The sequence below is a fragment of the Plasmodium fragile genome, assembly GCF_000956335.1.
Source record: "Plasmodium fragile strain nilgiri unplaced genomic scaffold supercont1.3, whole genome shotgun sequence".
NCBI classification, from domain to species: Eukaryota; Apicomplexa; class Aconoidasida; order Haemosporida; family Plasmodiidae; genus Plasmodium; species Plasmodium fragile.
Window position 1 is genome coordinate 537993 of NW_012192583.1, and position 14144 is coordinate 552136.

The 14144-nt window shown below is 40.4% G+C and overlaps 5 protein-coding genes across 5 annotated transcripts in view; 2 read left to right on the forward strand and 3 right to left on the reverse strand.

Moving 5' to 3' along the window:
- Nucleotides 1-580: 580 nt before the first annotated feature.
- Nucleotides 581-1425, reverse strand: AK88_00440 (uncharacterized protein; the record flags this gene model as incomplete). Its single annotated transcript, XM_012478091.1, has 2 exons — nucleotides 581-841; nucleotides 1099-1425. 2 exons carry the CDS (start codon nucleotides 1423-1425, stop codon nucleotides 581-583), a joined length of 588 nt encoding a protein of 195 aa, XP_012333514.1.
- Nucleotides 1426-2439: 1014 nt separating this feature from the next.
- Nucleotides 2440-5716, forward strand: AK88_00441 (uncharacterized protein; the record flags this gene model as incomplete). Its single annotated transcript, XM_012478092.1, has 2 exons — nucleotides 2440-5384; nucleotides 5542-5716. The coding sequence occupies 2 exons, from the start codon at nucleotides 2440-2442 to the stop codon at nucleotides 5714-5716; spliced, it is 3120 nt and encodes a 1039-aa protein (XP_012333515.1).
- A 276-nt stretch (nucleotides 5717-5992) lies between these two features.
- Nucleotides 5993-7819, reverse strand: AK88_00442 (uncharacterized protein; the record flags this gene model as incomplete). The annotated part of the gene is made up of 1 exon (XM_012478093.1): nucleotides 5993-7819. The coding sequence occupies one exon, from the start codon at nucleotides 7817-7819 to the stop codon at nucleotides 5993-5995; it is 1827 nt and encodes a 608-aa protein (XP_012333516.1).
- A 1041-nt stretch (nucleotides 7820-8860) lies between these two features.
- Nucleotides 8861-10361, forward strand: AK88_00443 (uncharacterized protein; the record flags this gene model as incomplete). Its single annotated transcript, XM_012478094.1, has 2 exons — nucleotides 8861-9986; nucleotides 10156-10361. 2 exons carry the CDS (start codon nucleotides 8861-8863, stop codon nucleotides 10359-10361), a joined length of 1332 nt encoding a protein of 443 aa, XP_012333517.1.
- Nucleotides 10362-11338: 977 nt separating this feature from the next.
- Nucleotides 11339-14144, reverse strand: part of AK88_00444 (uncharacterized protein) — a gene marked incomplete at both ends in the record, with an annotated part of 5854 nt that continues 3048 nt past the window's right edge. Inside the window, 4 exons of the mRNA XM_012478095.1 lie at nucleotides 11339-11865; nucleotides 11982-13330; nucleotides 13502-13659; nucleotides 13798-13952. Of these exons, the coding sequence (XP_012333518.1) occupies nucleotides 11339-11865; nucleotides 11982-13330; nucleotides 13502-13659; nucleotides 13798-13952 (2189 nt within the window). The remainder of the gene's footprint in view (nucleotides 11866-11981; nucleotides 13331-13501; nucleotides 13660-13797; nucleotides 13953-14144) is intronic.

A 14144-nucleotide genomic window follows, 5' to 3' on the forward strand; every position in this document is an offset into this window, starting at 1 on the left:
ATGGGACGAGAACAGCGCTTAACCCATTCGCAACGAAACGAAGGAATAGAGGGAATGGAACAACTTGAAGGAAACGCAGACCCAAGTTGGCAGCAGAGCGTATCCCCATTCGCGTGGACCTCCAAACGTGTACATATAAGTGTACATTCGTTTTTATGCTGTCCTTTTTTTTTTTTTTTTTTTTTTTTTTAAAGTCTTTTTTTGAAAATAAATTCTGCTTAATGATCAGTTAAGCTATTCGAAAATATTGCATCGTGAACAGTTTCCCATTTGTGCAAAACATGTAAAAATTTAAAATGTACTAAAGGAAAAAAACAGAATGGCAACTCAATTCAGTGTGCGCCTTTTTTTTTTTTTTAGTTTACCCCTCTTTGCATGTGTGCAAATGGTCATACGTAATGTTTTTCGAATGGCTGATGGCAAATTTAGTCCGCATAAGGGGGCATGCCACATGGCTGTGAATGCTCCTGGGGGAGGTGTATACATGAAGCCTACATATATAAACATATATACACACATGATACGTAAAAAATGGGACAGGGCAGAGGGGTGACAGGTAATGGCCCGTCTGAAAGTTGCCTCAAATGGTCACGTATTGAGCCTCTATCTTATTATCTGTCATAATACGTAGTTCGTAATTTATTTGGGTGAGGAGAAATCTCTTCTTCAATTCTTCAAAACATTTTTTAAAAATGAGTAGGGCTTCATCGAGATTCATATTTTCATGGTAGTACTTATCCAGGATACCATTCACAAGGTACGCGCCGTAGCCGTGGGCGCCTTTGTTCACAGCGTCCATATTGCTAAGGTAGTCGCACCAGTAGAGTTGGTAACCGTCCTTCTACAAAAAGGGGTGAACAGAAAGCAGGTATGTTGGTTATGAAGCACACTGAAATGAATACAAACCCATTTGTTTCTGTTATGAGGTGGGCAAACAGGGCAGGGATACGTGCACACACATACACATTACACACAATCGTATTTCTATTGCGACATGGGGAACCGCTCAGACATGAGGGCTTCTTCATCCCTTCTCCCTCATGTTATGCAGTAACTTTTTTTTTATGCACATCCTGAGCGAAGCCTCCTTTCCCTTACGTTGTCGTATCCAGCTATGAGGCAGTTGACTTCGTAGGGGTTTCTCCTCAAATAGTAGGCCAAATTCTTGCGCGTAAAAAAGGCAAAGGATTTCACAAACAAATCAGTGGAGTTCTGGTACTGATACAGGTGTACATTCTTCCTTATGAATTCTCCAAACTGAATTCTATCTCCAATGGATCCGCCCAGGAGTAGGCATTTGTTTCCGTTAATGTCGTAAAACTTCGTTTTATCATCATTCTTTAATTTAATAATTGAATTCACACTGTACGTATCTGCCGCCAGGATTATGAAGTTTTTGCCCTTCAGGCCTATTAGCGTATCCATGGGTCAGCGGCTGGAGGGGCGCAGGGGGGTAAAGCGGGGTTTTCACTGGCGGGCTACCCTTGTGGTGGGCTATACTCGTGGGCAAATTGGGACTTTGGTAATGTTGTAATTTGGTAATCTCGATGGCGATTATCATATAGGAGAAGAAAAAATAAGTCAATCGTTAAAGCAGATTTGGTCAAGGTAAAAAAAAAAAATAAAATAATAAAAACAATAACACATATAATTAGCCAACAAGGTGAAATAGCACAAACAGTGTTATATCTATCCGCTCGTATTCTTCACTTTTAAGGGAAAAAAAAAAAAAACAAATTCCTGCTTTCACAAAAAACCTTTAAAAATCATGCGAGTGTAACGAATATGCCCTCTTCAGTTTATGTGCGTGCGCACAGGGCGTGTCGACCTAGTTTTCTCTCATTTCTGCGCAAATCTGAGGGGGAAATAACATAATTGACCGCGTGCCTGAGCACAGATCGGAGAAGCGGTTTTTTTTTTTCCAAGTAACAGGAGGGGTGAAGAAATGATCCCCCCAAAAAAGTATTTTCCCGTAACATTATTCGAAGCCATGAAAAGCTCGCCAACCTTGTGTATGAGTGTGTTCCCTCACACAACCCCTTAAAGTGCGCACATGCCCAGGCACGCGAGAGGCAGGGTTCAGTCCAGTCGACCACTACCCAATGCGTCATTACTACCATCACCGCATATTGACTAAAACTATGTAGTGAAGAAAAAGCGGAAGAGGTACCACGCGAACGATGGCTTGTTCTCTCCACTGCAGGGGAAACACGCGCCTGCTTAAAGACGCACCACTCTAGGCAGAACCAGGAGCACCCCTTGACACGGAAATGGCAGGAAAATGCCTCCAACATGCCTCCAACATACCTCCAACATACCTCCAACATGTGAGGTAAGCAAATGTGCCCACATGTATGCAAATAACCGAGTCGTGTAATTCGATCAAGCCGCTTTCTCTTCACCAATTGTGAAGTGAAGTAAAGCGAGCGGCGAACAGAAATGAAACCCCCCTGGGGAGTTTTCCTCCTTTTACTGCTCGCGCATTTTTCAACATGTACTAATGGATACAGAAAGAGGATGGGCAATGCCCTGTATAACTTCCTCCTTGGAAGTAGAAATAACGAACGAAAAGATACGCAAATGATGAGAAGGGGAATGCACCATGGGGTAAGGAAAAAAAGTGTGCACAGATTAAAAGACGCTAAAGATATGCATGTGGGACAATTAAAAGTGGGTAGAGTGACAAACGTTGTTAATAACGATATATTTGTGAAATTAAAAAATGATGATAATGAGCAAATTATAATTAAGAAGGAAAATAACTACCTGTTGGAAAATGAACTTTTGTACGAATATTTATACAGGAACAATTTTATTGACCATGCAATGTATACTAGACTGATGCGGAAGGGAAACCCTAAGTGGGAAGACCAATCCCCATATGTACAAAATGATGACGTTAAAGATTGCCTTGTTCTGGTAAAAGAAATTGATGATAAAAATAGAACAATCGGAGAATTATTTACAAACGAAATAAACAAAAGAAAAGAAATAATTTACGACAAATTAAATGAACTGAAAAATTCAGAAAAAAAAATTTTTATACAAATTGTAAAAAATGTAAGGAATAAATATTTTGTAGTTTTAATAAATGGATGCATAAAAGGGTATTTGCTGTACGACGAAAATGATGAGAAGGACAAACACAATGCGCAGCTCCTACAAGGGTCCAAAAACGCAACCCCCAAAATAAGTGCATACATAATTGACGTGAATAAAAAACTCGAGTATGTCTTTTTAAGTTTACATAAAATCCCCAATAATGAAATAAATGAAAAATTACGAAATTTGCAACATACAATTGTCGTGGAAAATTTATTTGAAAATGTCTACTTCAAAGCGGAGGTGTCTGATTTTTGTAATGATGGAAATAATATAATTGTGAATATTTTTGAGGCTAAAAATAATCCTGTTAAGGTGAAAATAAAATCTCATAATATTATTAACACGAGAAATATTTTGCGCAATTTTGATTACCTCAAAAATAAAGTCATAACACATGAGTTTGCTCTGCACAATTCGGCTGCCGTGGAGGACACCAATGAAGATCGTGCTCCAACCCACAAAATGGGAAACAGAAGGGCGGAAGAAAGTGGCGACGCCCTTCACACAGGCGAAAGTGGCTCGTTTGAAACGCGCTACACAAGGGATATCGCCCCACAAGAGAAAAAAACAAAAGGGTCCATACGCGCGAAGGACTACGCAGATAAGTATAAACAATTCAAGCAAAACTTTTACGGATGCAACGAAGAAGATGCTCTCAAATACATCAACGTCGACGATTACATTTTTAAAAAGGAAAAATTGCTTTACGTTCGAATCGTGAACAAAACCTCGGACCCCAATTTGTACGAAGGCAGCATGGTTAACTCGGACCCAATTACACACCAGATATATGAACTTATAAAAAGGATGTCTACTGACCAAAATGTCATTCGGGATTACGACTCCATGTTGAGGTATCCCTCCAAGGTTCTCGCTTTCTTTAACAATTATGTGATTTTGTCCACCAGGGTTTTGAGCCCCGAGGCGGCGACAGTACAGGAAAGCGACTCCGAGAATGGAGGAAATACCCCTACCTGTGACACCACCGGGTGTAACAAAATCAACAAGGAACACGTAAGAGACGTCATCACGCTGATCGAGAAGCGCTACATCGATTATGAAAATCTTAAAGAAGGAGACATCTTCTTTTGCAGATTTGATAACATTAAAACGAGAAACGCGCGTAACATTTTTAACCTCTCCAATAGCACTATAAACAAAATTTTTAATTCATACTTTAAGCGGGAGAAGGACATAATGGGGTTAGTCGGGCGGCGGGACGATGACTCCCCGCGCTGGGACAAGAAGAGTCTCTCAAAAGCGGAACGGGGAAGGGATAGTCCCCACCAAGGGCTCAACATAGAAGAGCGCCCCAAGTTGCCCGAGCAGCAGAAATCGCCTGAACAGCAGAAATCCCCTGAGCAGCAAATTTTCGAAGAAATTTTTTTCTCCAAGAGGGACTTCTACTTCATGAGAGGAGAACTACACAAGGACACTGAATACCGTCTCAACAAAAACAACATAGACAAGAATTTCAAACTCTTAAAGAACATATGTGACACGTACTACTCGGGAATTAACAAGGCATACCATCACTACCCAAGCATACGAGAAGAATATATTTTGGCCTACCTGGGAAAGGAAAATTATAAGTTATACAGAAAAATTGTGGCTGATTATTTCTCATCGAATGAGCATTCCTATAAGGAATTTTTGCAAACAGATTGTGAAGGCATCCTTATGACTGTCTTCGACATGGCATTTGAAAATCCGAACGCATTAACAGTACAGGTGATACAAAATTACAACAAAGAGCTATATGAAAAAATCCCCATGCTAAATCTTAACGAACTAAATTACTTGCTGAAGGACCTAGATAAATTAAAAAAAAAATTGTATATATACCCATGTACCTACAATAGCAAAATTGGAAGAATGAATCTCACATTAAATAATATGAAGCCCATAAAAAAGGAACACATTGAAAACTTGCAAATTCGTGAAGACGTAAAAAATGAGCTGCTAAAGGCATATAAAAATTTCGTCTTCCCCGTTGAGTATATAAAAGAGACCATTATAAAAAAGAAACAGGCCAAGTGTCGGGAAAATGACAAAATGCAATCCATTTACATTTTGGCAGAAGAAACAATAAACCTTTATGAGAATTCTGCCAAGGACGTCGAGCCGCTCAGTGATGAGCAAATTGGTATCCTCAGGGGCCACATTTTGAAGAAACGCAAGTCCATCGCGGGAGATATGGTTGAAGAAGACTCTTTCCGCGGCGACCTCTTCGAGCCGGAAAACGGCCAAATCAGACGCCTCCTACACATGATAAAACAGTACGTTCACAAGAGTAGAGAGGGAGAGAAACGCGCGCGCGGAGAGGCCTGTTCTGTGTGCGTGTGATTGCCCAGAGGTTTCCCCTACCAATAGTGTGTACACGTCTCCCCCACGAGCAGCACTCATGATGCCCCTTTTTCCCTTCCCCCCACGCAGAGACCTGGAGAAGCAGAAAAAGAAAAACAAGATAGACGAAGTGGACCGTGAGTATGAAGAAGAACAAAACAGTTACAGCGATGCCACAGACCTCTACAAGACGTACCCAGAACTCCAAGAAATGGACAAGCTCACCGAAGATGCCTTTCATATGAAAATTCCCTTTGTAGAATGAACATATGCACTCCCCTCCTTTTTTGTGCACCACGCATGTTTGCTCCAGAACCGTGCGCCGTCAGCACATGTGCGTATATTTTGACTGGAGTCGCAGTAGTGGAATAGTTTACTGTAGGTGGAAAATTGCGGAGTTACAAAAAAAAAAAAAAAAAAAAAAAAAAATTCATTTCTCAAATTTGACATGTCAACATATCACATTTGAAGGAAACAATTTGCAAAGCAAAAAAAAAAGGAGGTCAATACGGATGTGCGTTTTTTTTTCCCCCGTTACAAATCACTCGTATGGCAGATTCCCGTTCAATATTTGATTCACGTCAACGAGGTACCATCCAGACGACTTCAGGTCTATCGAATCTGGGGACTGCAACGAGAAGAAGGGGTTTTCCAGCTGATTCTCGAGGATAACTTCCAAGTGCACATTTTTAAATTGAGTTTTTGTAAGGCAGTTGGAAGAAGTAGTGTCGTATCCACACAGGTCATAAGAGAGAATGACTAACATGTGCAATCGTGTGGTAACTCCATTTTTAATTATATTTGACAGGAACTTCATTTTGTTGGTGTTTTTCAGGACCGCTAAATCTTCATTTTGCACACAAATATATTGATAAAGGAATTTTTTTATATTTTCTTTTTTCGTCCTTTTTCCCTCCTTCCTTGTTAACCCTAATATGTTGTATATGTACAGCAATCTCATATTTTCTATTTTTAAATTTTCAAAATGCAAACTTAAATTATTCGATTTTAATATTTGGAAAATTTTTAAAAAATAATCCTTCAAATAAATGTTTGTCATTTTGGACAGCTGATCTTCATCCAACTGTTTCAGCATACTGAAAAAGGTGTTGACACAGAGGGTTACTCCATCGAAATAGGAATACTTTAGGTCCTTCAAATCTTGGCTCAGGATGTTACAAAAGTATAGGCTTATGTAGTTCCCTAGGAATTTTGTGCACTTTTTATTTTTATGCATTAGCAGTGATTTTAGGAAGGCCTTCATTTCGCGCCTGCTGGGCTCATGGGTAATTTCTTCCAAAATTTCGTAAATGTCGCCTTTTGGAGGTTTGCCCTTTGGGGGAGGGCAATTTTGTGACACATCACCTTCCGATGCAACGCCTTCCGATGCAACGCCTTCCGATGCAACGCCTTCCGATGCAACACCTTCCGGTCCAACGCCTTCCGGTCCAATACCTTTTGCGGTTGTGCTGACACCTCCCCGTTTTGTATTACCTGCGGAGGTGTCCTTTTCAATGTTGAGGTTGGGGACACTTGCATAGTGGCTCGATTTACCACAAGCTTCTTTCATCGTGTCTGTACTTTTATGTTTCTCCTCTTCTTCCGCGGAGGGTTGCGTCGCATTCGCGCTCGACACATTTTTACTTTCGTGCTGCACATTACAGGGAGCACTCACATGAAAGTCGTCACCATTTTGTAAATTCGAACTTCCCGCCGATTCACCATTCCTCATCTCCATGGGGGAGTCACTTAATTTCGTTTCCCCTGCGTGGAGCGTATCATTCGTGCTATCACCCCTGATCGAAGTAGCCTCCATTCCTTCTTTTATGGCGGTCTGCATAGCCTCAGCATTCGCCCCGCTGTTCAAATCTGCGCATGGGTTATAGCCTTCACCTTCTATTACGCCCCCCGCACGATCAGGTGCCAAATGTGCCTCTGCACCCTCCAGACCTCTGTATGTATCCTCCCGAGTGGGAAGCTCCATCGAGCTACTCTCCCCCAAACTGTTGCTCAACTTGGAATAAAATAAATTTCTCGTCGTGTCCAGATACTTGGCTTTCTTCAAACCATATTTTATTTTTAAATCATTTTTTTCTTTCTTACTCTTTTGTGCATATAATATTTTCCCATTCAGAATGTACACATCTTCGTTGCTGTCATCCTTCGTAACGGTTTTGTTTTTTTTTAAACTTTTTAATTTGAGCTCTCCCACATGTTTAATTTTATCTTCTTTGGTCCCGTAAATATTCGTAGTGATTCTTCTCTCCTTTTCGAAAAAGCCGAATGAACACCTTCGTTCGCTCACGCAACAAAAGTTGGTTACCTTCAGCAGGGCGTTGTGGGTGAGTATGGGGATTCTCCCTTTCATCCTGGAGGTCTAGTGGACGGAGACAAAATATACACGGGGCAAAGTGGTTCAGAAGCGGGGCTATATATTTACACCAGTAATGTAGCACAGATGGTGTAACGTGTGCCTCTGTTGTCCTATGCCACTATGGCTAGGTACTCCTTCGCTCCCTCTCTTGGGACAATTTTTTCCACTTAGCCCAGGGTGGTTTCATCTACGTGGGGCCCCTTTAACGCGTATTATAATTCATGAGTGCATACATGCGTATAACAAATGCGGGCATACTTTTTCTTGCTACACCATCTGCTCACAAATTGCTATATGCAGCACAAGCCCTGCCGTCGCTGCAGAATTTTGGTCCCTCACAATTTTCAGCAGAACACTTCTTAACCATAACAGTTTTTCAAAAGTGCAAAAAAAGAAAATGCTTTTCCGTTTTTTCCCACCGAAGAACGGTCAAAATTTGTTTTTTTAAAAAGAAAAAAAAATCGAAATTGAAATTAAAATTAAAGTTCCTGGATGCACAGGAGCGGTGTAATGCGCATACAATTTGCTTAGCGACAAGTTTCGGATATGCTTTTTTTTTTTTTTTCCCCTTCGGTAGATGGCCCATCTACATGTAGGTGAAGGGAGTCGGTATGTTTCATTTTTCGAGATACGCATTAAAAGGCATCTTTCGGCAATCATCATTTTTTTTTTTTTTTTTATTGCCGTTTGGCATGGCCACATGTTGTCACCATAAAAAAACGTCACACTACAATTTCACTAAGTAGTTCTACCATTTTCAGCCACACCAACGAAGCGCTGTTTTTTTTTTTTTTACCACTACAAACGTAGAGGAATCGCTAATTCTTTCCCTTACCATGCAGAATCCAAACATGTGCTGTGTAACTTCCATTCAGTGAGGGCAACCTGTACGGTATGCAAAAAAAAAAAAATAGGCTGAGTGGCGAACGGGTGGACTTTTTTCCTCTCCCACTTTCTTCACTGTAGCACGAACGTTTGTTGTTTTGCATCTCGGCTCCCACCTGAAAAACTCCCAAACATTTCCCCCTACACATAATGATATTGAAAAGGAGTAGGACATTTTTTTTAGCGCTGCAGAGACGTCGAACCTTTTGTGAAAATAAAAATTACATCAACAACAGCTACCTGAATTATGTGCAGGGAAGTCAACAAAATGAAGATGAAAAAAAAAAAAAAAAAGAGGATAATGTCCATTTTGGTGAAAAAATAAACCAAAAGAATAATCAGCGTATAGGAGAAATTTTCCAAAATGTTAAAGACATACGATCACATAATGCTTTAAAAAATAATGAGAGTTATGCAGTCAGCAATAGAACAAATGGGGCTGGAAACTTTGCAGGTGATAAAGAGACAGATCCCTTTTCCGAAATGAGGGACAAACAAGAGGGATCTAATTACACTAGTGCTTGTGTGGAGAGAGAGGCTACGCAGGGGTGGCCAGCAGACGATGAGGAAAGGCACCCATATCAGGTGCATGAAACGACACAAGGGGGAAAAGACGAATCAACCCAGGAAGGTAAAAAGGGTGATCATACATATCACAGTGACGATTCTACAAAAAAGGGCAAACAATGCCCCTCCAACAGCGCTCAGGATAAACCCGAACAAAAAAACGACTCTTTTAACGCACACCGGGGGGATAAAAACAGCGCTAAAGAGAAACACATAAAAAACGACGTGGACGATTTCGATAATACACTTGAAGGATCAAATGAGGCCACAGAGTTCTGTGACATGAGCGAAAAAGACCACACGAGAAGATCAAATAGTGCGGAAAATTCCGAATCTGGAAGGAACCCTGACTTTTCACATGAACAACAATTTAGTAATAGCCCAAATGACGGCTCAAACAAATGGGCAGAAAATGATGAAGACATTCCGAATATTTTTGAAGTAGATGAAAATTTAACGGAAGAAGAAAAAAAAGAGAAATTAAAACTGATCAAATTGATTACGGAAAAATTAGCTGGCCCTTTAAAAACCAACAGTCAGGACAACCCTAACAGTGGTTCCGAGGGGGGACAGAACAATGAAGAAGACTCCATCTTTGCTGATAATCGACCCATAGCCATAGAGGTTGATGGCCCTTCTCATTTCTACGCGAACAGTAACAGGTACACGACGTACACGAAATTGAAGCATAGGATACTGACCAAATTAGGTGAGTAAACAGTGGATCCACACGTCCGGGCGCGGAGCAAATATGCCTGAGGGAATCGATGCGGAGTTAGCGTCCATTGGTTTCGTCTTGTACGTGCACGTGTATGTGTAGGTTTGCGTGTGTGTGTTTATTGCTGCCAACCCTATCCCTTTTCTTCCCCACCCCCCAGGCTACAACGTCATTCACATTAGCTACATCGACTGGCGCAAACTGCGGAACAAAAGCGAACGGGAGGAATTTATTTTAAAAAAGCTGAAAGAAAAAAACGACGAATTCTTGGACGAAAATGACAGGATATATTACAACGAGAGGATGAACATGATTAAGGAGGATTACAAAAAGTTCATGAAGGAAAAAAAGGAAAGTAGCTCTTAAAGGTGAAACGGAAACGCGGCGTGTGTGGCTGCTCCTTTTGTGTATGCCTTTTTGTTTCAACATTTTTAACGGTATGTTTTTTTTTTTTTTTTTTTTTTTTTGATATATTTACTGAAACATGTTTTTCTTTTGAAAGAAAAAGTAACAAATTAAAAAAAAAAATAAATAAAATAATTATTATGGGGAATTAATTTATCAAAGTGGGGCATGCAAAAGGTAGGAGAGGATGTGTATATACACACACATACAAAAAGTACGTTTTTAAATATATATATATGTACACAAATATGGATGCGTAAGTGCATGCTGTGATCGCCCCCGTACGGGGGAAGCGTCTGATTTTTCGGGTGCTGGAAAAAATGCGTCGTGGCGCGAAATCCATCAGCTAAAGCAGTGGTAAAAGAAATGAATTAAATCCAATGCGAAAAATCGCATGTGGGTTAAGCACAAATTATATAAAAACACAAATATTGAGGTCTCGATAAAATATTCTTTGACATTACCGAGGGGGAGGAGAGGAAATGCGCGCATTAAAAATGGGGGATCGCGCACTCACACTGGTAACAGTACGAATGTGTGTGCGGGTGATCTCCCATTCTTCCACACATGACGATGGGCGATCGCGTTCTGCCACGCACGAGGATAGGCAAGCTATATAATTCCCCTTTTCTCTATCGTCACACAAGCATCACAGGTGTACGTTCTTCCATCTCTCAGAGCTGACTTCCAAATGAGCTCACAAGGGACTTATTTCGGTTTACCATTTTAGTTCAGCACGTCAAAATAGCAGCGTACAAAAAAAAAAAAAAAAAAAAAAAGAACGCTCATGATACCTTTTCAGCTGGGAAGATGCTACAAATATGCGTCACACCAACACACACAACAATTGAGTTACTTTTTTTGTCCTCACATTAGACAGCACTTTTTTGAAGTGACATTTCCACACCATGTGGCGCCCCCGCCCTTACGATGGCCCTTTACCCTGCTGCCCTTTTTTTTTCCTTCTTTTCTTCCTCTGGCTGCTGGACATTTTCCTCCTGACTGTAATTCTCTGTCAAGGATATGACATCCTCTTCACCGATGTCTAAGAGGCTAATAATTCCCCTTAGCAATTTTTTTTTTTCTAAATTTTTGTAATAATCTGTGACTCTCATTTTGTCCGTATTGTAAAAGAGGTTAATATTTTTCTCAATTAATCTCCATGCCTTTAGGTTAACGTTTAAATTGTGAAGCACTTTTTGCGTTATCTCCTTTTTTGCCTTTTCCATGGATTGTAATTCTTGAATTAAAGGCATTACAATAATTTCAAAGAAATAGACTTGGGTGCTGGGTATACTTTTCACAAAATCATGGTCGTGTATAAAATTCAGTTTGATGTAACTAAAGTCGTAATTGTTAACGTTGTTGATATTGTTGATGTAGTTGATGTATATATTTTCATAATTGAAAATCATGGCTTCGTCGATGGACTGCTCGTTCCCCCGGGGGGTACACTGGTAGGCGCCTGCGTGGGGGGGGGAAAGAGGGGAGAGATGTGCGTGAGAGGGTCCGCGCAATCGCACAGGGTTCACATGTTCACTTGGCCGCCGCTTCGCTCACTACGCTGTGTGCGCCGCTCACCCATGCTCTTGTTCTTCCGATGCAGCTCCTCGTCCTTCTTCTGCAAAAAGAACTCCTCACTCACGAGCATGGTCCACTTGGCGTGGTCGCGCCACTTCAAGCACGTGTGCCCAATGTCCGCCACCTTGATGTTGATCGTGCCCAAATTAATGGCGTCCCTGTCACTAATGTCAAAATTCTCGCTCCTCTTTCGCTTCTTAAAAATGTCCACATATTCAAAGTGCAATTTCATGTCCGTCGCAATTATTAACTCGATGATAAACTTTCTCAAATTCGTGTAATTGTTTTTTTCCACCAGTTTAGTGTCCTCATTATTTATTAAAAAGTCATGCCCAATGAGTTGCAAAATGGAAAAGGTGATACTACAGTGGTAGTTTTCTAAAATGCTCATGTCATTATATCTAATGGATAATATGTGGTTCGTTTCTGTGAGGTAGGCGTTTGTTTTCCCGGGGTGCCCCACGTCATGTGCTATGGACGCAATTAAATAACAAATCATGTAGGTGTTATTTAAGCTCTTGTCAAAATCGGTCATGTGTGCAAGACATTTTGAAAGGTGGCAAACGGTTGCACCATGATTCGCGTTGTGGTAGGGATTGGGGAAGTACATATTGTTTATTAACAACAAAAATAACTGTAATTTTTTTTTTTTTTTTTCATTGTTTTCCATGTATGGACTAATTAAATGATAACCCACTTGTAAAATGACGAGAGTCGATTTCCCATGCTCAGAATCGATAAAGGAATAATCCCAGTTTCTTCCTATTTCGTCTGAATTTATTTTTTTCACATTTTTTAACACGTCTGTTTCGTATGCTATGGTTAAAATGTCTGACTCGTTCAGGTGTTTTTTCACATTTTGGAATTTTTTTTTTTCCTCATTTATATTTTTTTTCATTTCTTTGTTTTTGTTAGAACCACACCCAATTAATAATCGCTTTAAAAAATAGGACACCGAGTAGTAGTCCTTATAACACGCATTTATCGTAAAATCGTTAAAGAAAAAGCTTTTGTCGGAAAATAAAAATTTATAATTCTCTTCCATCTTGTCGTAGTTATCATCCTTTGCTATATCAACAGCGATGGACTCATTTTCCTTGTCGAACGTCGATTTGAAATCTCCCACCTTTTTGTAATTACTGCAAACTATGTCTTTAATCGTGTGTAGCAAAATTCGATTTCTTTCTTCCGCCAAATATCTCAAAATGGTAAACATAACCAGCAGTACGGTTAGTATGTACATGAAGTACAACTCCACCTCTATTTTGGCCGTGGAAAACTTAATCAGGGCCATTAGCACTGCGTTCATGATTAAGTAGCCGATTAGAAATATCAGCGTTGAGAGGAAGCTAAGAGAGAGGGGGCGTAAGGAAAAAAGGGGTGGCACTTTATGATCATTAAATCGATGTATATACACACTTTTGTGTGGGGAGAATGTTCCATGTGTTGCACATCGCCCGTACGTCTCCTTGTGCGTCCCCCTTGGGGTGTAAAGCAAAGGCGGTCATCCAAATACCTACTTGAGGGTGGGCAGGCATAGAAGAAACACTGAATCTACAAAGAAGTGAACATACAAACTAAAGTTGCTGTTGTAGAGGATTAAACGGGTGCTATCGGCCTTATTCTCCTCATTTTGTTTCGTAAATAAGTAGAGAGACAAGAATTGAAACACTTGGTTCTGCGCGAGGGATGGGTGCGACAGGGAAATAGGTATATGAGGGAAAAAATATATATATCGACTTGTGAAAGAAGTTCGTTCGCAAAGTGGCTTAGCTGGAAATGTGAAGCTAATCTGTCCCCCGATGCCGCAACTTACAATTATGATATACCCGACAAACAAACTTTTCGAATGGGAGTTTTTGGCCGGGGTAAAGGAAACCTTTATCAGCACAACCACGTGCATCAAACAATTCAAAAGGGAGAAGACAACCACAAAATGTTCCATAACTGACGCATCCTTTTTGGTTAAGTCTACGATGGAGGGAGGGAGGACGTAAACAACGGGTTAGAAGCGCAAAGGGGAAAACAGCTGAACACATGAACGCGAGGAAACTCCACTGTATACGCTTATAGTACAAACGTTTTAGTATATTTTCCCCGTGGAGGTTCATTTCCGGCAGTCTATCAATGCGCCCTTTAAATCCTTTTTTTTTTTTTTTTTTT